Source organism: Gymnodraco acuticeps, unplaced genomic scaffold, assembly GCF_902827175.1.
Source record: "Gymnodraco acuticeps unplaced genomic scaffold, fGymAcu1.1, whole genome shotgun sequence".
NCBI lineage: Eukaryota > Metazoa > Chordata > Actinopteri > Perciformes > Bathydraconidae > Gymnodraco > Gymnodraco acuticeps.
In genome coordinates this window covers 1804849-1831191 of record NW_022992284.1, presented here as the reverse complement: position 1 = coordinate 1831191, position 26343 = coordinate 1804849, and the positions used below count along the sequence as shown (strand labels likewise).

At 42.3% G+C, this 26343-nt stretch overlaps 1 protein-coding gene across 1 annotated transcript; it reads left to right on the top strand.

Annotated features, from left to right (window-relative positions):
• The first annotated feature begins 9507 nt into the window (after positions 1-9507).
• On the top strand, positions 9508-24512 carry LOC117540682 (EMILIN-3). Its single transcript, XM_034207457.1, is given in 19 exon segments — positions 9508-10159; positions 20304-20426; positions 21199-21284; positions 21287-21366; positions 21368-21521; positions 21629-21945; positions 21947-21973; positions 22104-22167; positions 22170-22271; positions 22274-22378; positions 22381-22448; positions 22669-22720; positions 22723-23147; positions 23150-23186; positions 23189-23601; positions 23603-23659; positions 23661-23729; positions 23731-23774; positions 23776-24512. Coding segments are annotated over 19 exon segments (2457 nt in total). The 5' UTR covers positions 9508-9962; the 3' UTR covers positions 23813-24512.
• Positions 24513-26343: the final 1831 nt, after the last annotated feature.

Here is a 26343-nt window from a genome sequence, read left to right as displayed (position 1 = left end):
ATACAGTATACTGTATCTATACTACAGTAGGAATCTACTGACTGACTGATCCACAAAATCTGTCTGATATACACAAACAATGCTGCGTTTGATTATTAACTTGTTCATATTAAAGCAGTCTGTTCCTATTATATCTCATTCAGTCTTATTCTAGCAGTGTAGTCTATAAATTAGGAATAATAATGTATATCAAATCATAACTTTGAAGGCAGGCTGTCAAATAGATGTTTCTGAGTTAAAATGTGTATTTATGAATGGATACCCGAAAAGGAAATCTGTGGGGAAAATATAAATACCCATACTGAGTGTGACAGGGACCTGTTAGATTTCCAAAAATATAATAAAACAATGAAAAATGTGATAATGGGCTGTGTGGAATACGAAAGTCATGTTTATATTATCATGAAACAGCAGCCTATGCTGGAGTAATACTCAACCATATAGATTAATAAACCCTTGATCAATTCAGTCCACAAGTATACATCTTAGTACTCATACATAACAAAATCCAAAAGAAATACAACCTCAGCCACCAGTATTGATAGACTTGTAATGAGAAATAGCCGTGTGTCTGGCTCAACAACAGCTCACTCATACATTGTAGTACTCTAAAGGGGCCACTAGAAAAGTATTCAATTAATGCCATTCTAAATAAGTGCACAATAAGATTAAACTGCCTTAAAGCAGCAGACATGTAGCAGGCTATTCTATTGGCGAGCAATAAAACATCTTAACAAATCTTAGTTATCTTAGTTGCCATTAGGTGTTATCAAAGTCCTGCAAAATTATCCGATATTGACATTCTTGCCTGATGACATGGTTGGTGCAGAAATGTGATCAAAACGTTCAATTATGAAAAAAAACAGTCGGGTCATGATTGTAGAATGAACTGATTGACCTGATTGTAGCTACCCTGTTAGTTTAAGATCACTTTTTCCAACAAAGAGCCACAGATATTAGTAGAAAACCTCATGCTTTCTCGTCTCTCTCAGATGAAACCTCCAGGAAGTGTACAGGTCCTCTCCAGCTCACACTGGGACTCTGTTTCAGAAGCAACAGTTGTCACATTCTTACAGCCAGGATGCTGCTGCCACTACAGACTCAATGAGGTGCCTCTTTGTCTTACACATGCCCCCCCCCCCCCCCCCTCTCTCTCTGTGACCCATTCGTTTTCTTTGGATCTTGTTTGAACAGACCTGGACAGTCGCTAAACTCTTGCATACCTGACATGGAGCGACAACGACATGGAGAAGTGCTTTGGGGATTGTGTGGTTGCAAAGAGAGGAGGAAGAATGGACTGTTGTTGAGTTTGGTTGTATATTTTGAAAGGCCATTCCATTTCCAAACCTACATCTTTATGGGTTCATATCCTCTTGGTCCTATTGTGGAAAAATAAGCTGTTTCCATCACAGGAAGGCCCCTTTGACCCTCGTGAGAATCCTGTGTTTGTCCCCCTTATTTGGGGGTGTGTAACAGCTCAACCCACAATGACCACTTGATGTATTTTTCTTTTTAAACATTCTTTTTTTTAACTGCCCTCTTCAAAGCAGGGTAAATAGCATAAGGATACATACAGGAACAGACATCTTGTGATCGTGAGTTTGTATAGGTCTCATCACTCACAGTAAATCTGATGGAGAAAATGTTTTTTTCAGGGCCTTGAAGTCTTGAATCTGTGCTTGTGATAGTGGACTTTCTGTGCACCCCATATACATCTTACCATACCCATGCCAAAACAGAATACTTCCTCTCTCTGGTTAAAACAGCACCAGTGGCTCTTTAAAGCCCGGGAAGTGGAGAGAGTGGGTCATTTATCACTGTCCATCCTGAGCTGCTGTAGATGGTGGCCTGTTTAACTGCTGGTGTCACATGTTAACGAGCATTTTATAGTGAAAGTGATGGAGGGTCATAAACACCAAGTCATTAACACAAGTGGTTTAATTGCAGGTTAATTTCTTTATTTTTCAGAGTTCCTAAATAAGTGTGCTAGTAAATTCCTTTTTTGCATCTTTTTATCGCATCTTTTCCACACCAGAAGTGCCTCGCTCACTGGCTTTCCCATATCATTGACACTTCCATTTTGTACATAAGTTTACTGATTCTCCTGGTCTTACCCTGATAATTAGAAAAATAAATGACGGCTACTTGCCTTGTCTTCAGATTGGGTCACTTCTCAGGTCACTACTGTTAGGAAGGATCAAGTGTCATCCTCATTGCTGAGCTGATGATGTCACTAAACTGGAATCCATCAATGTTCTCTCCCTCACTATGTCTGTGCCCCCTGTCTCTTAATCTGATAAAAGTATGTCCTGGAAGAATCCTGGAAAAGACCGATAGCAAAATATGGAGATGGTTCACGGAGAGGTTAGGGGCAATGAAACTAATTGAGTGGTGTCCTGTTTCTCCAAAGTTGATTCATTAACTGTGTCTCTCTTCACTGCGGGACTATGCGCAGAGACTCCACATACAGATGGCTCCTATGGGCTAAAGGGAAAAACTGGACACGGGTAGTATGTCACTTGGAACATGATACAATATCCAAGTCAAAAACAATATAACGATGAGGAAATTACACAAAGTGCAGTATAACATATTTGGTCATAGTCACTGCAGTCAGTGAAAAGCAATATATTTGCCAATGCCCAGAAGGGTATAGACTTAAAAATGTTTTTCATGAAGTTCATCTCAGATTTCAGAGTATGGATTCAGTCAGGAACAGATAAGGATACTGAAACTACTCACAGATGTAGCACCAAAGACAATGCATTATTGGCAGAATGAGCCATATATCATACATGAAACACAATGAAATGGAATTGGGAACAGAACAAATTGAGCAAACCAGAGTCATGATCCACTGTTTTGATACACAGATAATTAATTCAAACATGAATTCAATTAAATGTGTTTTTAAAGCTGTAAATAGACCCAAACTTGCAGTGAGAGGATCACAGATATATCTCATTGCTCTCTAACATCTGGACAGTGTGCTGGGGCCGACATCTGCTTAAAATTGTGCCAGTCATTTCTGTGAAAAATGGTATTCAGTTCTGAGCTGTCTGCCAGAATAGACAAAGATTTAGAAAGAAAGAAATAGTTTCCTTTTCACCGTCTTCCTGCTTTTGCAAGGCGACAGTTTCTGGTGCGATGGGGTGAATCTTCAGAAGGGGGCTTAACACTTCAGCAGCTTTACACATTGTAGGTCTTTAAATCTTTGCAGCACAAGCAGACGAAAGGAAGCTAAATGAGTCCATACTACAGTGCATACCATGAAATAAGATGAAAGGGTCTAAAAATATATACCAAACTACACACTCCTATCATCTTAGAGCACACTTGAGTCTGAAATATACGTATTTTGGAAAAACTCTCCCACCTGTGTGATGTGGTTCTGCATACTGTGAAACTGTGTTTTTCTTTCACACTGACTTGTAAATGAAGAGTAAATACAATGGGGTTAATGGTGTGGGCTCCACACACAGGTGTGAAGGACACTGCAAACAAATCTTCTAAACAAAGCAGAGGCCACTTCAAACTCTGTCCTCTTCCTCCAGGTCTTCCTACTCAAGGTGGCTTTTAAAATCAACCGCACTCACTGAGAAGTCATGGTTCAGCAGGCCTTCTAGCTATCATGCTCCTAGTGATGAGGAACTATGAGAACTAGACAAGATAACATTGTGATTGATCCGGTGCCTGTTTTGGTGTCTTGGTAGGATCAGAATTTATAAAGGCAAGATTGAAGAGGCTTTTAAGAGAAACCACTGTGTTTTTTTGTGAAATGTTGTCATATTTTTCCCAACCAAGAGTGCTCAAACTGCCATGAGACGTTAGAGCTATCAATCATCCGCGTGTGTAGGAGTCTAGTTTAATATTTTTGTTATGATTCTTTATTTTCTTTCATATTGTTCTATGGTATGCACAATTGGATGAACAAACAATCCATTACTATCATTACGAAAGTAACTAAGGCAATACAAAATTAACAAAATAATCAGAAAATATGTTCTATCTATACAAAGGGAAGAAAGTAAACACTTTTGTAACTATAGCTTGCTTTTGTGATTTTTAATTCTTCTGATAAAAGAACATTGCATCTCAAAATTGAAAAAAAAAAGCATCTACAAAAGATTAGGGAGATTTTATAGGGCTCAACAAACCTCAATTGAGACACTGATCAGCCACTGACGCTCTCATTAAACTGAATTAGGAAACTGAATTGATTTGAGTTATCCCCAGGGAAACCCTCCTGATAGACACAGGAGGCAGTTATGCATGAATTCAAGAACAACATGGAAGTGGGGAAAGACATAAGCAGGGGGTCGGGGTGTGGATCGCAACTGAAGCTGTGGCTGGGATTTTTAATGACTGACGGCGGTGAGAGCAAGGAGGAGGTCCATTGTGTCCGGATCTGCAGCGTCTGAGCCAGCTGCATGGCACTGCACACCGGGGCTGAACTTTGATGTCCAACTACTCCCAGAGCAGATGGAGTAAGAAAAGGAGAGGGAAAAGTAATAAAAATGTATCAGGAATTAACGAGAAAGAAAAACGTATGTTGGAGATTGAAGAGAAAGGGGTACGGACTACGGAGCGGGAGATGTGATGGCAAATGGAGCTAAATCAGAATTAAGAAATAGACCAAGTGTTGTTTGTGTGAGTGTGTGTAAGAAATACAGAGATGGCAAAAGTACACACAACCTTTACTCAAGTAGAAGTACAGATACTCGTGTTTAAAAATACTCTGGTGAAAGTAGAAGTACTGACTAAACTTCTTTACTCGAGTAAAAGTAAATAAATATGGGCTTCAAAATGTACTTAAGTAAAAATTACTGGACCTCACTTTATATTAATAGAACAATAATGTCATTGTTAGCTAATGAATGCTTCGATGCTGAACAACGGCAAAATGACAGTTTTCATTGGTCCCTCTTCTTTAGAGAAGACCAGGAAATGATGGATACGCGGATCGTGTTCAAATCAATAGGCACGCATTGACTCTAAATAATAATGACCATGCCACCAAACACAGATTAAAATTAAAGTAACGAACTTGTTTTGAAAATGTAAGAAGTAGAAAGTACATCTATTTGTGTTAAAAATGTAAGAAGTAAAAGTAAAAAGTCGTCAGAAAAATAAGTAGTGGAGTAAATTAGTGATACCAGAAAAATGTACTTAAAGGTCCCCTATTATACACATTTTCAATGATATATTATAGGTCTCAGATATATATAAAACATGTCTCTGAAGTGTTTGCCTCAAAATATCTAACAGATCACCCATTGTAGCATCCCATAATCCCCTCTGTTTCAGCCCTGTTCCAAAAGTGCCAATTCTGTGTCTGTTACTTTAGATGAAAATAAGGTGCCATACCCCACGCCCCTCCGATACCTCATTCACACCAACGCAACTCCGGTTCAAGCTCTGTGCTAGAGCTTTTCAGGTTCAGAACCGGTTCTTCGGTTTAGCTCCGGCTCTTTTCACACTGCCCAGAGTCCGACTGGTGCTGCGTCATTGCGTCATTGTTTGCGTCATGACGTAACCGTTTGCGTGCCTGCTTCATAAAGCCAAACCGTGCGGAAACCCCTCACAGCTGACACCGACAACAACAACAATGGCCGATTGTGCTCCAGCTTCCTCTGTACCTCTTCGGAAGACCAGATTCCCAGTAGGTAGCTGGTCTCTTCAGTGGACCACTGCTGCTTGTTAAGTTTTTCCATCGTTGTGTACAAACTGGATAAAACGCCGGCTTTTTGTTGTTGTTCAGGAGTTGATCCCGCCCCTGCCCCCGCCTCGACGTAAGCGTGACGTATGTGGTGCTTTTGCTCTAGCGTCTAGCCGGACAATTATTTGGTGCTTGAAACGAACCGGATTCCGGAGGCTGCTCCGCTGCGGTGTGAACAGGAAAACCCGGTGCTTTTCAAGCTCCAGCTCCGAACCGGCCCTGAAACACCGTTGTTGTGTATGAGAGATATTTGGTAGAAAAAAACACAAAGGTGCTCTAGGAGGAGATTCAGGTGATAAGGTGGGCGGGTGTTACCTTGGTTGGTGATTGGCTAATGGTTAAGCCTCTTACACACCGAGCCGATTATCGGCGTCAATAGATGTCGGGCCGTCGATGAGCGTCGTGTCGCCTTACTCAGATTGGTGTGTACTGCACCGTCGTGTCTTTTTTCGGCCGTGCCGAGACCTTCCGCCGCCGATTCGTAGGCCTTTGGCCTTTGACATGTCGACATTTCAACATGTCAAAGAAATCAGTCTGATTGGCTGTTCAGCTTAGCGAATCAGTGCATGAGAAGTGAAACGGAAGTGAGGGACCCAAACAAACTATTAAATCTGAGATTTCATTTAACTCCAGCTCTCGACACAGGTTCGGGAAAGCCCCATGAGCTTCTCGCTGTAGAGGGAAAATGGAACAGACACGCTATTTGTTGTTTGTTTATATCACGCAGTCTGTTCTTCTTCTCTCGGTTATCACTCAGGGCCAGGGGCGGACTGGTAATATTCATTACTAAAGGTACAGCCGAATCATCACAGCGCACAAAACGGCGCAGATGGACCAAAAAGGGGAGCGTTTGAAAAAAATGTGCGGGTCCGCTCAGTGAAACAATAACAACGTAACATGGAGGAACACAAGTCTGCGTTTAAATCGTGTGTGTGTGTGTGTGTGTGTGTGTGTGTGTGTGTGTGTGTGTGTGTGTGTGTGTGTGTGTGTGTAGAGGTGTGTGTGGTTAAAACACATCAGCCACACCGCTCTTTAGCCTTTCTAATGATTCTGAAGGTAAACACAGTGAAGGCGGTGCGTGAAAGGCACGGCGCGCTCCTCTTCTCAGAGGCTGAGTTAACCCTCCCGCTGCCTCCTGGTGCTGCAGAGATTTCATGAAGTGAAGGAGGTTTTCCTTCTATAAAACAGCTGCGGGCAGCAGATACTGTGAGAGTCACAGACATGAATACATAGATCAAGGCAGACTGGTGCACACACTCTCCTGTTTTGCCAATCCGGTGCTTAAACAAATATAGCTCTACACCCCTGGCCGAAATGTCCTTAAAATGAAGTCCGAGTTCGACATTTTAATTAATGTCCTGCCAACACTGGCAGGACAGAAAGCGACACGCCCTTTCTAAGCCATGTCCTCACATCCCAAGCTGCATCCCCAAAAAGTTTATTATGTTGTTACAACAGGGTTCAGGGGGAGTGGCTGTATGGCTGTACCCATAGGATAGAAAAGGGGGAAGTGACGTCTGACTCAGAGGTCGCGCGGCTGTGGAGAAGAACGTGTTGCCCACATTCTGTTACTGAGTTTAGGCTAGTTAGCTAGCAGGTTTATTGTTTTGGGTGCAGTCACTTTTGCCTCCACTTGCTGTTCAAATCAATGTTGAAAGAAAAAATTAATCTGTTTACAGTTCTGTTTTATATGGGTGTTGAAGAAGAAGAATAATTGGGAGGGATGAAACCCTCTTTAATGGTCACACATGCAGAGCACACAGCACACACAGTGAAATGTGTTCTCTGCTTTTAACCCATCCTAGTACCAGGAGTCTAGTACTAGGAGCAGTGGGCAGCTATTGTACAGCGCCCGCGGAGCAATGGGAGTGAGGGGGGAAGGGGGATGTCCGGTGCCTTGCTCAAGGGCACCACGGCAGGGCAGGAGGTGAACTGGGACCTCTCCAAGTAGAAGTCCACACTCCAAATAGGTCTGGTCGGGGACTTGAACCGGCGACCCTACGGCTCACAGTCCAAGCCCCTACTGACTGCCATAGATTTAGTCCCTAATTTTGCTCTCAAAATGGACCAGATGTTAATGTTAACATTAAAATCACTAAATATATGCCGTAACTATTTTTGCTCTAGGCAACTCAAGGGCTCAGGTAATGTGATTACTATATGAATAATTGTCCAAAATAACATAAAATGCATAGGGTTTTTTTGTTAAGTAACATACTTTCGTCGCCGGCCGGCCGATACATGCCGCACATTAAGTGGGCCTGTCTGTCAATTAATTCCCGGGCCACTTTTCCCCCCCAGTCCGCCCCTGCTCAGGGCCCTTCTCACTTGGTTAAATGGATTCCTTGCATCCCTCACTTGCGTCGTTTCCCTGCGTTTAGTCCCTCCCACCAGGGAAGCATGGAGAGACGCAAGGAAACCACGAGAAGCATGGAAATGAGTTTTAAGAGCAATGGGACGTCCTTTCCTCCGGAGCGTCACGTGAAGCAACATCCTTTTGTGATGACGCTGCACAGCTGATCGTCTGACAGCAGCCAGCTCTGTCCCCGTTATTTCCACACACACCCCCGCCTCTGTTAGTACACATTTACTGACACAAACATTTGTATCATCTGTTGTAGACCCAAATACATTAAATAAAATGAACTCATTCTCAAAAAAGATAAACGCCATTTTTAAAATGTAAAACGAAAAAAGCGATCATGAAAATGTTTCCAATAAATGAAGACAATTATTTTTGACCACTTTGTTGTTCAGATATATCACATATTTGTAACTAAATGATACATTAATTTAAACAAAACACAGTATAACTGAGGAGTGACTCCCGTGAGGTTCATGTATTTTCTTCACTCCGCTGGGAAACTGCTCTCATGTCAAGAAGCATCAGATCAGTGCATGCATCGTCCAATCAGTGAGGGATACACAGTAAGGAGGCGGGGCGAGTGTCTGAGGATTTCATCGAAGGATGGTCTGGTGGTTCCTCGATTATAGCTCCTCCATTATCGCTCCTCGGTCCTCCGGCAAAAATAAGGCCATTGGGACGCTACTCAAGATGGCGCAGACAAATCAACTTCCGGTGAGACCGAGACCGAGGAGCGAGGAAATGAAAAATAAGAGAAGTGAGAAGGGCCCATAGTCTTTCTTCCGGTTGTTGCCTCTTTTGAATGACGAATATACACTACCGCCGCCTGCTGGTAAGGAGAGTTATTGCCACTCACGCATGCGCAGTTCGTACGTGCTACTTGGCCGTCGGCTGAAGTCTTTGCGATGTGTTCCAGTGCGAAACATGGAGACGTGAGCCTACGTGAGCCTACGTTCCGTCGGGATGTGTTCTTTGGTGTTCTTTGGTGTCAGTTTGGTGTGTAGAGGCTTTTACACAAGCCAACGTTATCATGAAGTGGCCAAAATCTTATCAGCTCATTTTCAGACAGGTTTTTATTGAAATGGTTCAGGACAAAAAGAGAGATGGTCTTTGTTCCTGAAACTTTCGGAATCTCTTTACACAGAGGGGACACATGTTTATGTATAAAAGAAAGAAAAAAGTGGATTTTGCATAATAGGTGACCTTTAAGTAACAAAGTATTTGTACTCCACTACTTCCCACCTCTGAAGAAACAGTCAAAGGGAGAGCCACCAACTCATATTAGCTGTCAGTACCCCTCTTGTTCAGAGCAGCGAGGTTGGGGTGGGATATGCAAATAGAGGCTGTCTGCCGGCCCCTTCAGAGGCAGAGAGCGCTGCTGCTTGCACACAGCTTCTCTCCTGCAGAGTGCAGAGGACTCGGAGGCTCCAGCCTAGTCAGCAGGTCCCACCAGTTGCATGTATATGGAGCTGACACTTTCCTAGAGACACTCTCTTCCCTCCTCCTTTCCTCTGTCCTGCTCTCCTCTTTCTCTTTACCCCTCCTCCAGCACACCTTTGTGTTGTTTTCCTTGCCCCTCTTCCTCTCCCCTCCCTCTTCAGCCTCACTAGTTTTCCCTCTGCTCTGTCCGATGTGCTCAGACTGTGGTTAGTGTGTGAAGTGAAGGCGTGCGGCGTGAGATGCTGCTGATGCTACAGCTGTTTGGGCTCCATGTCTCCTTCAGGGCCCGCTGAGAAAGACAACACTGCAAGTGAGCCGGGGAACTTCAACCCAACACTCTGAGGAAGCTACAACTATCACTTTTTACAACTTTTTCCTCAACAGCCAGTTCAAGACTGTGGGATAAGTTGTGCTTTTAAAAAGTCTCAAAGAAGAAACATGGAGAAAACAATGAGGACCAAGTTGTGTCATCTGGTTGCAAAGCTCTTTCTCTTAGGAGTGTGGCTATCTGTGGCGGACAGTAAAGGAACTTTCTATGGAGGCCATGTCAGTCCTTTCTATGGGAACAGGTTCAACCTGTACAAGGCTGGACTCAACCCTCACCATTCCCCAAACAAGCCCATGACCCGTCACAAGTAAGTGCTCCTTTTTGGACATGTCAGAGGCGCTAGTGCAGGTTTTATTTCCCTTCCCACACTGCAGGGTATTGAATTCAAAGAGGCATTCCAAGTAGCTAGAGTGCTTCAAGCAGGACCCACCTCATACTGTATTCCCCCTGAGAAACACATATCACCAGCGAGTATGCAGAAATATGGTTTTAGTTAGGGCATCGTCTTGGTAACAGATCCCTGAATTGACTCTCTGTTTCTCCCTTACTCACCACCCGCCCTTTTTTGTGGTTCACACCTAAAACCATCTGTGATTAACAATATAGAGAAACAAGTACATGCTGCATTATGAAAACAGAGCTGTCTTTATTGCCTTTATGATTTAGTGAAGGGGGTGATGAGTTAATGACAAGAGTATTGATCACTAATTCAGCCATTCTGTATGTATCAGTGTGGTTGGAAAGGGGGTTCATAAAGAGACAAGTCTTACAGTGCAGCTGGACACCCGCTGACAGAGGGGAGTGGTACCTCTTATCTTCAATCAATACTTGACACAGTCTCAACAGAGCGCATTGAAATTACTGTTGAAAGCTTGATTTTTATCTATTAATTTCTTTCTTTAATTTTCTTCTTTCTTCTGTCAAACTCTTCCAAAATCAACAAGTAGAGGTAAAAGGATATTTTCAGTTTTTATTCAGTGATCTGTGATGTATGTCAAAACATTGGAATCATATCGTCAGAACAGTCAAACTACATGAGCAGTGGGGAAAACCAATCCTAAGCAATGCATGATGCACTTTAAAGCCATGAAGCTGTGAGATGAAACGGAGTCTTGTGGATATATTTTGCCTGGATGGCTGATTTTTGGACTGTGGGGCTCTTTCACTCGGTCCTCCCTTTCCCGTCTCTTTTGCTTGGCTTCCCCCAAGAGCTGTTATGTCTTTGGACAGCTCCCCAGCTACCTGCTGCTTCACTCAAACTGCCACTGAACACTGCTGATCGCCCAGCCCTGCTCCGTCTGCCATGTGCACACACCTCACCAAAAACAGCATCCCTCACCCCGAATGCAACAGCCATTTTTGGTCTTTAACCTAACAAAATAACTCTTATCTATCTCCTTACCTTCATTTCTAGTTATCGTGTCATCATATGGTACAATTGCCAAAATGCACTTCTTCTCTTATTGCCTCTACTGTATGCAATACATCTTATTATTCCTTATATTTAATATTTCAAACTTTGCTGTTCATGTCTTGTTGAAGAACTGCATGCGTATAGCAGGCTTATGGCAGTAGCATCCAGTTATTTTTTTTACAATGGCACCAGAGAGGTCTATTTATATTCACGCATGCCAATTAATGCCAAATAAATGTCAAATAAATGTCCAAGCCTGAAGCCCAAGAATGATTGATAGACCAATAGATTCATTGTTGTTTTAGATTGTTCTATTTTAAAGTAGCTGACCAGTCATTGCAAATGGTCAGTATTTGCTGGTGGCTGGTCATATTTCCCCACATGTGTCTGGCTCCAACTATAGTGTTTATAAAGGAGTTGCTGACCCACCTTGGACACAATGGGCCCCGGGGACGGGTCAGTGTCAGACCACCAACAAAGATATACGAGCGAAGCTGTTTTTGTCCTGGACTGGCCACTGGAAATAGACACTTAAAAATAACACATGTGTGCTCTGACATGGGTGTGTGTGTCTGTGTGTGTCCATGTATGTAAGAGGGAAAGTTTGTTTGTGTGTATTTTTGTAAAGGATTACACTGGTATGCTTTTACAGCTTGTAAATAAGAACTCTTGTGTCTTACCGACTGCAGTCACAAGGACAAAACACTTCTGTCTTTTAGTGAGATACTAAAACAATTCTCAGCTGTTGGAGCCTTTTTTACTTCGTGTTGAATTATCTATGTTATGGCAGCAGAGCGAGTTATTTGATTTCACACTCTTTCCTTTTACTCAGTGCAACTGTTGCTTTATTGATAAAGATATACGGCCCTGTAGTCACCGACTGTGACATTTTAGAAAGTTACAATACTGTACCTGTCACAGCTTTATTGCAAATAAGCCTACACGGGCTATGGCTAAAACTGTCCAGGCTTAGCTCAGATTTTCCAGATTGTAATATTCTTCCGAGGCTTTGGCAAGGTTGCAAAGTTTCATGATGCTCATGTTTTTTACATTATATACCATTATTTTCCAAGAGCAAATAAATATATCTCTGGTTTTATTATTATTAACTGGTTAGGTTTGGCAAGTCCAAAAAACAGATCTACTTCTATTTGTTATTCTATGTATCAAATTCCTTGCATAGTTTTAATAATAATAATAAAGGAAACAAGCTAACTAAAATTGTGTATAGCATCACATATATATATTTCTCACCATGTTACCATGTAACTACCACTATAACAGAACATGTCAAAACAACAGGTGAAACATAATCCAAGAGCCAAAACAGTCATCACTGGGACATTAGTATAAATCAATTAGGGTCCCAGCAGATGCCACATGCCTTCACTGATCAGATTAGAGAGATATCCCAGGGCTTTTTGATGATGAATTGGACAGAGATCAAGGGGGTAAAGGTCAGTGAGTTGGCAGAGGTTAGAGGTTGTGGGTTGCTGTTGTAAGTTTGTGTTGAGTGTCCAGTGGAGGACAAGACTGGAGCCAGTCTCCTGCTAAGGGTCACAGAGGCTGGGCAGTGAACTACAGAGCTCATCACCAACATGCATCTGACTGGCTTTCACTGACCTCTGCTCAGATGTTGACATTGAAAGTGAAATTCCAGTTCACCATCTACTAGGCTAATGCATTCACAATATTACATTTTCCTTATAACTGTGATGATTCAATATCAACGTTAACATGTTTTAATATAATTATGATCATATGATGTCATAGATGGACCAACATCTGTTGTCTATCTCCACATTTCCCATCAAAATGTGACACATTCCTATTTAAACTATAGAAAAGAATAGCTTGACATTTAGTTAATTCATCTTTAGTAAAGAATGAGAAAACAGTAATCATGTTGAGCTTTAAAAGGGTTGGCAACCTTGTTTGCCTTTGGAGAGAGTCAGGCTAGATGTCTCCTCCTTCTTATAATCTTTATAATTAAGTGGCAATCCTTAAAATTGTAGTCCTGGTTGATTCGGAAACCTGCTGGCTTAAGCTTTATCTTCAGCTACCAAACAGGAGTCGTATTGATCTTCTTGTCACATTCTCTGCAAGAAAGCAAACAGGAGCAATTTCTCACAATTCTTTCACATGTGTGAAAATATCAAAAGTTGGATTTGGCAGCTTAAATTCAGGCACTGTACCAGACCATTGTGGTGAAGGAAGAGCTGAGCCGTGTGGCAAAGCTGTCGATCTACAATCCAACCCCCATCTGTGGCCATGAGCTTTGAGGTTTAACCAACAGAATGAGTTTTCTTCCTTGTGGTGGCTGGGCTCACCCTTAGAACTAGCTTAAGGAGCTCAGACATCTGTAGATTGAAGTAGAAGCAAGGCCCCTTGGCCACTTAGTCAAGTCCTGACGTTCAACCCGGCAAGATCTAGCAAAATGGTGTTAAATTAACAAAGTTTAAACATTTTAAATGAGGTTTTTTAGCTCTCTTTGAATAATAAATGGATCCTATCAGTCCGAAAATGTGTCCTTTTGGTTTGTACAGCAGCTCTGTGTAACACATTGCTATTCAGTGCAATGAACCTTACAATTCCTTTTAAAAACCCTATTATTTCAAGAACACTGTGCGCTATTCTTACACAAAGAAGATTATGTGCTTTGGGAAATGCCTGAGGATAAGTTGTGTTTTTTCACTACCGGTGTTTGAGCCTCTTAAAGTATTCCAAGAGAGAAACAGAACAAAACAACTTGAAAAAGTATAGGACTATCCATTAAAGCAAGCGCAAAATGATCTATAATGAATAGAAACAGCTACAAGTTGTAAACATATTTGGATGGTTTCATAGCTGTAGTGAGAGTTAGAGGCAGATTGCCAAAAGTAAGCACATGTGAAAGTAATGGTCTGCCTTAAGGCTATAATAACTAGAGCTGGCATTGGAGCTGACTCTTTCTTTGCATGTCAGAGTGATCCCATTGGTTCTACAGCTGGGAGTATCACGTATTTCCTTTAACCTTAATCAGTAGCCACAAGAGCAACGTCAATCAACCCTGCACCATGGGGCCTTCAAGTCCTGCCAGTTGGCTAGAAATAGGTTTCATTAAAAGCGTATATGGAAAGAGATGGGCCCTGGAGGAGAGCGGTTAGCCTATAGACACGGTTGTTAAAGGTGCTATTAAAGTTTGCATGGTTTTCTATCTGGCCTTCTCCAGTCATAAATCTGTCCGAGTGATAAGCAGTGGCCTGGGTTCAAACAGTCAGGAACCCTTCAGGTGAAAGAGCGGCCAGTTATAAGGAAGGTGAGCACTTTAGTACCAAAGCGTCAAAGCAACAAGGGAGAAGTGTCAACTTTAGAAAGCCGGGGATTTCAGGATCATGAGGCAACACAGAGGGGCTTCTTGAAAAATCTTAAGAAAGTAAAAAAGAAAAAGGCAGACATATTAGAAACAGAGAAAGGAGCGGGACTGGTATGCTTATAAAAGTAAACAGAGATAACCTGCACTTTGCAGATTTTTCTGAAATTTTTTTGAGGGAGGTTTTAAGAAAAAAAGGGGGATAGAAAGGTGAGTTGTTTTGGGCCCAGCAGCGGGTGGAGGTCTAGCAGCAATAATATTTACCAAAACGCTCCCCATGAGAAACTGAGATGGGAGTTCTGCTTTTCCCATGGGAGGATCTGAAACGATTTGGGAACTGTAATGCTACACTGGAAATATTTACAGTGGGACCAGACTTGCAGTCAAAAAATTACACGCTCTAATGACAGAAAAAAGACAATATTGTGGTGTTAAAATGGGGAAGTGTATTAGGAGTGGGGCAAGAGAAACAGTAAGGATGGCTTTTGATATTTATTGGAGAGAAAGAGACGTATGTCAGATAAAGGTGAGAGGAGAAAAAGAGAGTTTAATACACAGATGAATTTGAGTCAATTGGGGTTGGGTGGTTCAGTGAGGGTGTGGATCAACTGGAGACTTGTTTTCCTTCGAGTTTGGGTGTTTTTCTAGATTGTTTTCTGTGGAATTCTACTTGTTTCCCTTAACACACATACAAGAAATTATTTATTATTTATAAGAAAAAATGGTTAGAAATATGTTCATATTATTAGAAATCTCTCAAATACCATTTACTGCAGTTTTAGATCATACAAAAGAAACCAATGAGCATGTTTTGAATATGTACAGTGAACTAGTCAAATAGGCAATAAGTAACGCTTGACTCAGACCTGGCTCAACATTCTTCAAGGCATAATTCAGTCTTAAACTGCATATCAGATGAGTGGAATATAATCACATTAGATGCATTACATGAGGTTGGTAAGTTCAGTCAAGATAAGCATTCTAATCAACTGCTACTACAAACTGTTAGCCGGTGTTAAGCGCCATTTGTTAGCCTGCTTACACACTGAGACGGTGAACATGTAAAACATGACATTATACCATCAGCATTTTAACAATGTCATTTTGAGCATTTTAGCATGCTGGCATTAGCATTTAGCTCAAAGCATCACTGTGGAATCTGGCATTGTATAAACTGTAAGGATTTACAAACATATGTTGGCGTATTTCTTTACCTCTCACTTTACACTATTATTTGTCTAGCTCTGGTCCTCCGTCCAGATGCTTTTGTCTGTCCTTGGGGCAACTTTACATTTTAAGGCTCATCATGCCTTAGCTCAGTGGTTCTCAAAGTGGGGGGCGCCGAGGCATGACAGGGGGGGCGCGAGAGACCAGGAGGAAAAATGGTTATAACAGAAAAAGAGAAAGAAAAAAAAAAATCATAATTTGAAAAATTATTGATTCGAAAATAATATGATACAGTACTATTACGTCTGGGTCTCTGTGTTTCATTCAAGCTCGGCTCTGTGTGTGTGTGGAACGAGCCATTTTGTGTGCGTGCGCGAGCGAGAGAGAACGCACCGGTACCGGAGATCGTTGTTGTTAGCTTCTGGTGCTAGCGAGCTACGCTAACGGATATAAGGAGTTTTTTCAACAAAAAAGTGGAGGAGAGTCCTCTCCTGTCAGACTGAGAGACTCAGTGAGCTAAAGGACACGCTCAGTGTTTAGATAGTTAACTTTAGTCTAAGTTATCTCAGTGGGTCTCAAACGTTTTGGTCACCATTAATGTAAACAATTATTTCCGAGGCACACGTTTATATGATCATTATAGTTATAAAAAAATAAGAGAATAAATGAAAAACAAGTATGAAATACTATATGACAGTAAAAAAAGAATAAAGTTTAAAAGGGTGATTAGTCAAATATCCATAAAGAAAAAGTAAATCTGTTTACAGTTCTGTTTCATAGAGAGGTATCCATAGATCTCTTCATTTTGCTCTCAAAGTGCACCAGATTGATGCTTTTAACTTCAATATTTAAAAATAAATCTTCCCGGGGGAGCTTGCCCCCGGACCCCCCTATGTGAGGTCCACACACCACCTATAAAAATAGCACTTTACCCCTGCTTACACCTATATGTCGTGAGCTGATTATCGAGCCTTCATTGTAATAGTTGCGGGTACGTTGTGTATTTGCGTGGGGAGTGTTGCAGTAGAAAATTCCACTGTAGCCCGGTACATTAATGGGAAACCCTAAATGTTTGAGCACCCTCTATGAAACGTCAAGCTACCCCACAGCACCCCCAAAATAAATCTCTGGCGCCGCCACTGAGCCTGACTATTTGTGTTGGGGGGGCCCGACTTACTTTTTTCTCCAAAGGGGGGGCCTGACAGAAAACGTTTGGGAACCACTGCCTTAGCTGTTTCTGCCCTAAAGCCAAGGAAAAGTTCACCTGCCCTCAGTTGACATCTTTAAATCATGTTTGAACACTAATTTGTCCCTGACCCATAAATCAGATTGAGCTCTAACCATGATGCCTTAAAAAATGTAAAACATGCATGTTTGAAACATGTTCATGTTTCATGTTTCAAATCATGTATGTTGTGTTTTTATTAAAACTGTTGATGCTAATTATCTTTTGCATGGGTATGGTATGTTGCCCAATGTTATTTTAGTTATTTGAGTCGTAAATAATGTTGTTTCAAACTACGCAGCTTTTACGGTCTAGCACTTACTGGGTTATCTTGTGTGGTCAACCGCTCCCATCTGTCACTATTGAGTGCTAAACATTGGAAAGTATTTATACACTTTGAACCAGTATCTCTCTGCCACTGGCTGAGAGATGAGGTGTGAAAATAGACCAGAGGAGGCTCCTTTTTCTCGTTCCTTTCCATAATCCTCGGATCATAATAGATGAGAACTTCTCATCCCTTTATCCTCAAAGTGTTCCGATTAGTGCGGTCATCTGCAGACTGGAGATCATCCAGACATGCATTAGCAGACAAAACAAATGTCTCACCTACCTGGCAACATTTCAGACGGCCTGTTTCTTCTCACATATGACCACTTGCTCATTATGGTTCGTATTTCTCTCGATAAAGCTCATGTAATCCTTATCCTGAAAAGCTGTGTGTTCCCTGTGGATATGAGATAAAAGGGCCATGCGGTGTGTATTATATGTGCACATGTGTTAGAGGATATCAGTGTCAGTGCAGCTGACATACACTATCACGATCTCTGAATTGGAACCTCAACTTTCATCCAATAAAGATTAGTTTTTACACAGCAAAATAAGTGACCTGCAGTTGCACTGGTCGACACTGCGGTGCAGAGGGACAGGACTTACCTCAGCGCTTGACTTTGATTCTCACAAATGCCAGAACCCCTCTGTCTGCAAGACACTGAGGATAAAATATCACTCTTGAACCTAAATGACATTGACAGATCTGTTACAACAGGCAAAGAGCAGACTGGGGAGAGAAAGGCAGAAACAGACACTAGGAGAAAGTCTTTTTTCAACCCATGTACATCTGGATTTCTGAACTATTCGGGCACTGTAAGTAGTTTGAAAGCCATTGTCCACCCCCCCACCCTGATGTGCACCTGACAACCAAATATGGTGATCATTTTTCACTCCACTGATTTGCTCGGCCTATAACGGAGAAGGGGTCCCGTACTTACTGTATTGAATACACAGACATATTTGTGCACTGCTCTCCATCAATGGTCATAAGTCCTTGTATGCTTGTAAAAGTTTTTCTAATTCTCACATTCACAAAAACAAAGTCATAAAGATTCGTGTTGCATTCAATAAATCTGTCATTTATGAGGAGGAAGCCATTTATTTTAGATAGGCTAATATTACGATTTTACAATATAAAACTCTTTTATATAAAAATCCCTTTTACTGTCACCACCTATAAATATGATTGTCTACATATGTATTTTTCATGTTAGAAATGAATTTATGACATTTATTTTGGCACAAAGACTCTGTGTAGCAGCAAATGAGCAGAGGGAGTGATCAGTGTTGACCCACCGCCAGGGGTCGTAAAGAAAAGAGCCTGCAGTTGGGGTTGTGCAACATAAAAGAATGAAAGCAAATTGTTTGCAGCATTGTAACAGCGGCAATACACGACTGGGCGGGGAAATACCACGTGAGTTTGTTATGAGTTTTAGTGAGAGGGAAATTGTGCCAGCAATGATGATGCAGTGTTGGGTTTACGGTCTTCATTTAATTTACCTAAGCACCACCTGATACATAAAAGAACGTTCTAACCTTGTGTCTTTAGCTAAACTGCAGCAGCCAGTAAATTGCCTGTGTGGGTTTAAAGTTGTTTAAGAGCTCCCGTCATACCACATCAGTTCAGGTCATAACTGCCACTTCCTTAACAACCCATGACCTGGCAGCAGGTTGTCAGGCTGGTATGAAAGGAGCTCTGTCATTTTGACTCCTGCCCTTTTCCTTCCACCACTATTAACATATGTCAACACGCAGAGAGTGTGACACACACACAGACACACAAAAATGCTGTCAACACAGTCAATGATTTGTATAAAGCAGCAGCAGTGCCGCGGTTTCTCACAGTTTCTGACTGGCCGCCTGGAAGCCCTCTGAACCTGTTAACTTGGCATGCAGAAGCTACTCAGCCCCCGTCCCCCTCCCTGCTCCTCCAAAAACCTCTATTTGTCCCGAAACAGCTGTGGAGCAAACGTAAAGTACTGCATGTGTTGCTAAACGTTCCCCTCTGAATGTAAGAAATGCTTCACATGTGAGTCTAAAGAGTGCAGATCATCGTTTCCTGTGTTGCGCAGCGGCCAGGGGAACATTTAGCAGTTGCTATAGCTGCACTGGCAATGAAGAAGGAGAAGAAGAGAGAAGGTCCAGCTCCAGCATGATGCAATAACTACTCAGTTATTGTGAAGTTATTATGTGTTGGATAATATCTCTGAGAACTCCTGGGGATGAAAACAGTCTGGCTGATATTCCGTGTCTTCAAAAATGATGTTGGCTCAAATAGCTAAATATGTCAATAATAAATGTGTTTTGAATTGCTAAATCACCATTTTTAACTAAAAGGAAACATAAGAACCATTCAGGCAAAGCTCAGCAGAAATCTTCTTTCATCATGCTGATTAATGCCACAGCAGGGATCCATAAATATGAGACTTTTTAAATAAAACAGTGGAAGATCACTTACATTTATGAAGCTCTTCTTTGAAAACTACTCCATAGCTTATAGGTTCTGGTTATATTTTTGAAATTGATATTATTAAAATTTTACATAAGATAGACAAGTTGTGTTTATGAAACACTAGGGTGGTGATGAAAAGGGAGGCTTCATATCTGAATGACGTATTTGTCAGTAAGGAATAATCTCATTACCCAGCTGGAGGGGGAGTAGCAGCAGTGCTTTGTAGGGACATATTACTAAATAGGACAAAGTTATTTAAACAAATACTAGTTTTCTTAAAGTGAGACATTTTTGAAAGAAGAAATTACATTCTTATGTCAAAAGTGTAAATGATAAGCAATAAAACAGTCTCTAACTTTTTCGGCAAAGGCTAGCATAATTAATACACATCATTTGACAGGTATGGAGCCGAAAAAGTCCTTTTTCATCTTTTATATGAGAGAGAGGGGTATTGCCAGTTGATTATGTCAGTGCTGAAACTAATTATGATGTCCCTCTACTGTGTCCACAGAAACCACTGTGCCTTCGTGGTCCAGAAGAACATCACATGCATCATGCAGGATGGAGTGTCCACCTACGTGAAGGCCGAGTACACCACCAAGTGCATCTGGGGTCAGAAGTGTTCTGTTGTCATGTAGGTTTTCCAAAAATATGTATCACAAAATGCAATACAGGAAACGGCTAATGTTATACCCGATAACATTAGCCTTATATAATATAATTTAAGCTTAAATCCTAAGGAGCTTTGTTGTGAAGTAAAACATGTGCTGTAATCACTTCAAGAGAAACTGCAGCATGTGGACTCATTTGTGAATATAATCAATGCTGCCCTCTAGTGTTCATATCATGTGATGTCAGTATGAGTGCAGATCTTCAGCTGCTTGAACATCTGTGTTATTAAAATGTTATTTTATCATGCCAATAGGGGCTAAATACTTATATAATAGTAAAATGTATGTACGGTCCTACAAAATGAGGTCTGGAATAATACTTTAACTAGACTTTAACTTTATCTACTGCAGATTTACGAGTGTGTTTCTGCATGTGTGTGGGTCCATGTAGACTCATTAAGCTTCTAGATGTGACTTCAAATATCCAATACACAGGAAATTAAAGGGGGGCTTTTCCCTTTCAAAAAAGTGTGGATGTTGGTGTGTGTGTGTGTGTGAGAGAGAGAAAAGTTGGTTCAATCCTCTGATGCCGCATCATTTAAATGATTTTGTCGTAATCTCCTAATCTCCCTCTAATCTGTATTTGATCCCATAAAGAACAACCTTCATCCCTTTATCTCTGATCTGCACCTCACACCCTCTGACCTGGCTCTGTGATCCTAATTAGGAAAAACAAATGCTTCACTTCTGGTATCATTCCTCATTGTTCACATGTTTTTGTTCTGTCCCCTTCAGGTACAGGACATTCTACAAGCCAACGTACAAGGTGGGTTATAAAACAGTGAGTGAGCTGGAGTGGAGATGTTGTCCCGGCTACTCAGGAGAAACTGCTATGATGGACCCACGTCGTTGCCTGACGTCATGATGCCACCTTTTAAGGGTGGGGGTTTGCCCCACCGGCCAGGGAACGAAAGGCTTCCCCCACGGCCCTAGACCCCCTGTGGACCACAGGCCTGGAGGAGGCCAGCTGGAGCCTGGTAGACCCTTCCCCGTTGTGCCTGACCTCAGACCAATACCCTCAGGACACCTTCCTACTGGTAATGGAAGACCAAACTATGGTGAGAACATAAAACAATGTATTGTAAAGCCTGGGGCACATCGTTTTTTTCTTTATTTAAAAAGAAAATCCTCCATTGTCCTTTCTGTTTTATCCCTGGAAATACAGGAAACAGATTTGGGATTTCAGGAGTGACTGGTGAACGTTTGGACCGCATGGAGCAGGATCTGCGGCGCCTCACACAGGGTCTGGACACTCTCAACGGGGTGGTGGTCGGCCTTGAGGAGCGCCTGCGCACATCTCTTCGGGAAGATACAAACAAAGTGTTGCTGTCCCTGCTACCAAACACTCCCCGGCTGCCTGACTCTACAGTGGGATTTGGGGTGATCCCAGATGGGACTCCTGATGGACTTGAAGAAGAAAGCTTCAATGGATTTGGAGACTTGGCAGGGAGGGTGACGGAAGTGAAGGATGAGCTGCGAGCCCAAAACTCACATTTTAGAGGAGATTCAGGTACTGGTACTATTTTGTATGTCCAAAGATGATGGAAACAGATCTCTACAGATGGTTTAGGTCTCAGTTCACCTTCACCCTCCTTATTAAATCCAAACTTTTCCTTCCCTTCTCACCTGTTTCTCCTTAGGGGATGGTCCTCGGTCATGATGGCCAGCTGAAGAGGCTGTTAGGCGGAGTTGGAGGCAGGGCACTATCTCTGGCTCCTCTTTTAATGTGGAACAGATCCTGGACGCCAAGCTGGCTGGCGTACGAGCTGAGATCCTTGATGGATTTGAGCGCCGTCTGACCAGCCTGGAGACCACTGTGACGAGAGGATTGGGGCGGTGAAGAACCAGTGCCATAGGGAGCACATGGACGGCCAGGAGCAGATGCAGCAGTCTCTAGATGGACGAGAGACCGGGATCAGGAGGAGTTGGGAACTTTGCAGGCTCAGATCCAGGGCCTCACTCTCACTGAGAGCTGCTGTGGACAGGTATGGCATTGAATGTGATCACCAATCCGTCAAGTAAATAGTCCATAAATAAATATACTTGTTAGTTTTTTAGTTTAGATACAATTTTTGGCCAGAATGCTTGATTGATTTCTTACCATTTCTCAATCGTCTCTACAGAGAAGTGATATTTTATCTGTTAACAGGTCTAATTTAAATTGTATTGGATTGCTAATGAACTAATAAATGATTGTTTTTGCAGGTAAACAGTTTGTCCCCAGCGGTGTGCTGGCTGCTGGAGGAGTCTGTGAAAGGTTGACAGAATCTCAGAGACAGCTCCAGACTGCTCTCACTGACCAGAGCATTCATGTGGAGACACTGATCGAGACCCGTCTGCTGGACATAGAGGTACGCCTTAATTCTACAGAGGGTGGATTTGATGGTGGGCTGCCCGGTGGTCTGGACGGCTTCAAGAGCATATTGGAGGACAAGCTGAAGACCCTGGAGGAGAGAGTGTTTGTAGCCGTGGAGGAGCTGAGTAATGCCACTGCTCCGGCCCTCCTGGAGGGTCACGTGGTCCCAGCACTGGAGACGGAGATCGAGTCTGTGAGGAGGAGAGTGGAGGGAGACCTGGATGGCATTCAGAAACAATTAATAGATCTGGAACTTCTCTGCACCTCCTCTTGTGCGCCCTCCAACCAGCCAGCAGGGGGTGTCAGTGTCACTGAAGTAGAGGAGGCGTGTGTGAAGGGATGGAGAAGAAGATGACTGACCGCCTTGATACCATTCCAACCAGCTAGACCGCCTTAACAGAACCCTGCAGAACATGCTCTTCCACATCGCACAGGCGGAATCAGAGGGCAACGTCCATGGAGAGATCACCCTGCTGAAGGTCAACATCAACTCTGTGAACCGCACTCTGAAGGGCCTGAAGGACTCTATCAGATTCATTGCAAGTGAAGTGGGCAGCGCGAACGCCTCCTGGGAGCAGAGAGAGCACCAGATAGTCAATCAGGTGCAAGGAATCACCAGACTGGTGGGCCACCAAGCCTCACTCCTGGGGTCCGGAGAGAGGAGGTTGGCCCAGCTGAAGGAAGAGTTGGTTTCCCTAAAGAGACGGCTGTCTGGGGAGCTGCAGGGCTGCCGGAGCACAGCCATAGAAGTGCAGAAGGAGGTGAAGGACGTTGACAGCAGGGGTGAGCCAGGTGGAGGGGCAGTGCAGCAGCCTGAGTGAGCTGGCAGAGCACCTGGAGTAGGATCAGGGCAGAGCTCGAGAGACACTCAGACTCCTATCTGTCCGAGGTGAATGGCACCCTGGCCCGCCCATTCAGAACAGCTAGCTGAATTGAAAGGGGAGGTCAAAGACTGCCAAAAGTAGACAGCCCAACCAAAAAGGAGACCAGTAGCAATCTGAGCTACAGAATATTTTCAAAAAGAGACTTGTGTGCGATCGAGTGACTTCCTCTGTTTCCTCTCCTCGTTCTTTTAAATCCCATCTGCACAGATCGCAAATGAACTGAACCGGGGAAAAATCCTTTCCCAAAAGTTTCCCCCCCACCCCCTCCCGAGGTTCTGGGTGTTTAGTTTAACGAAGTGAGGAGAGGAAGTCACACAATACAAAGACACACTTATGGTTGTATAGCTGTTGGGCAATATGTTCCCTTGAGATTTTATTCTATAGGGCATTTGATTGTTTTTCTCTAATCATGATTGTTTTGTTTTACATTCTATCTTTTTTAACTTATATAAAGTGACTGCATTGTTCTAATGTCAAACTGTTTGTATTAGAGAAATGGTCAAACAAAGTGGATGAAATGGACTAATACGCTGCTACGGGTTTCTACTGACAAGCCCACTTGACCCCCTGTGCGGACACTTGTTTTGGTCTTTTTGTTTCATACTGTATGTCCATTTGGTGCTATTTACGTTTTGTAAACTTCCCTGTTACACATTTTAAAATGATATGCATTTCTGCTTTGACAGTTGTGTTTGTATATGCCGCAGTGCTTCAAGTTGCATGGAAATTCCAAAACTCACCTTTAGGGGACAGTGACAACACATTACATGGCATGGTAAAGATTACAATAAATACAAATTTAAAACACTCTTGGTGGTAGGTGTTTTGTAAGCACAGTGAGGCAAAGTGGGATTTTTTGTAAATTGTGTTGCCAATTATACTTAAATAAAAAGACAACTTTATCTCAGTAAGAAGAATTGTTACAATTATAATGAATTTTATTTGTGAATTTTTCCAAATATATTTTTGTATGAATGGTCGATATTATCTCTATAATATCAACCCATTTATAAATAATCAACTGACAAATATGAGAAAATAGAAAAAACAAAACAATATGTGTGACCAGATTCTGTCACACAATTAGGATTTTACGAGTTTTTGGATTTATTCTGCAGTATATTACACTGCAAACCTTAACATCACTGTCAATACCTGCATTTGTGACCTAGTACTGTGTAGGCGCCATATTTGATAACAGCTATTAAAATAAAGCCTGTGACTAAGTATCATAAAAACATCTGCCATAGCGAGCTGAAATTCCTAATAAGGTAAAAAAACCTGACTAACATTCGTATCATTTATTTTTCTAGAGGCAGATACATATCAACTTGATTTACAAAAATAACTGTTTCAAACAAACATTTTTCCCAGGCTGTTTCTGTCCTTACCCAACCAGAAAGCAATTGATGTTCAAAAATTACACCTGCCTCACGTTGAGGCCCAAATGACTAATGAGAAGACAAAGGTGTTAACCTGAAATAATGAACTTCTTAAGGGGTTTAAAAAAAGCTCCAGTGCATTTATTCCTCTAAATATCAGACTCATGACAGCAAACAGATTTTGAATTATGACTACGCCTGCATTCAGGTTGCACTGTCGGCAGGTTTCACAGAATTTCAGCAAATAGTTCAGGACAGCAACATCTCTCACTGATTAACTGGCTGTCGGCTTGTAATGTGGACCAAAAAATGGTATTATTAATATCTGCTGTGCAGCATATTGGGTGGATGAATCTGAGGTGTGACTCCACACAGTAAGCAGTTTTCTATGAGGGATTCATTTTTGTACAACATCCCTGACTTTACCAAATGGATTCATTCATGGATTCTGTGCTCATTGGTAAAAACGTAATTGAAACAGAGTGGGTACATCAAACCGGAGTTGCAAATCCACACCAGCTCACAAGACTGTGGTCACATGAAGCGGTCAGATGATAAGGTGAGGTCATTAGGTGAGAGTGAGGAGGATATGTCTGTGTTTGTGTAGTCGGGGGGGTTAGAGTTAGACTCAATGATAATGAATGAAGCTCTGTAACAAATGAGTTGACCTTGCACCACTAGGCCCCGTCAGCAGGTCTTCTGCACAGCATCAGCACATCGTTTTCAAGACAACATCTCTTAGTAACCAGAACAGGATGGAGCAATCATAGCATAATGAAAACCAGAGGCTACATATACAACTAAGAATGCTTGAGGGCTAATACATAGCAAATAGAGAGGGTGGAGGTCACAGGCAAAGTATGCTCAGAACTGGCTGAGGGAGGATGTTGAGATGATCAAAAAGCATGTGGATAGAGAATGGATTGTAATGACTAGTTTGTATTAAAAGACAGTGAGAGCAGGTGAGTATGGCAGTGTAGGGAAGAGGCCAGCTGAGAGGACAAACCTGGCTCTACTGAGGAGAAAATGCAAGCTGATAGACAGCGATGTGACAAGGGCAGAGCAAGCAGGAGAGCAGAGGATGGACCGTGAGTCAGAGAGCACGGCTGTGTCAAGGAGGATAAGGAAGGTGAGAATGGGAAGCAGATGTGTGTACAAGCTCCTCGTCCTTCGCCTGTATCCTGACAGGGAAGTAGGCAGGAGTCACAACATGAGCTGGGGGGAAAACATGCCTGCTCTGATGCACAGGCGCATACTA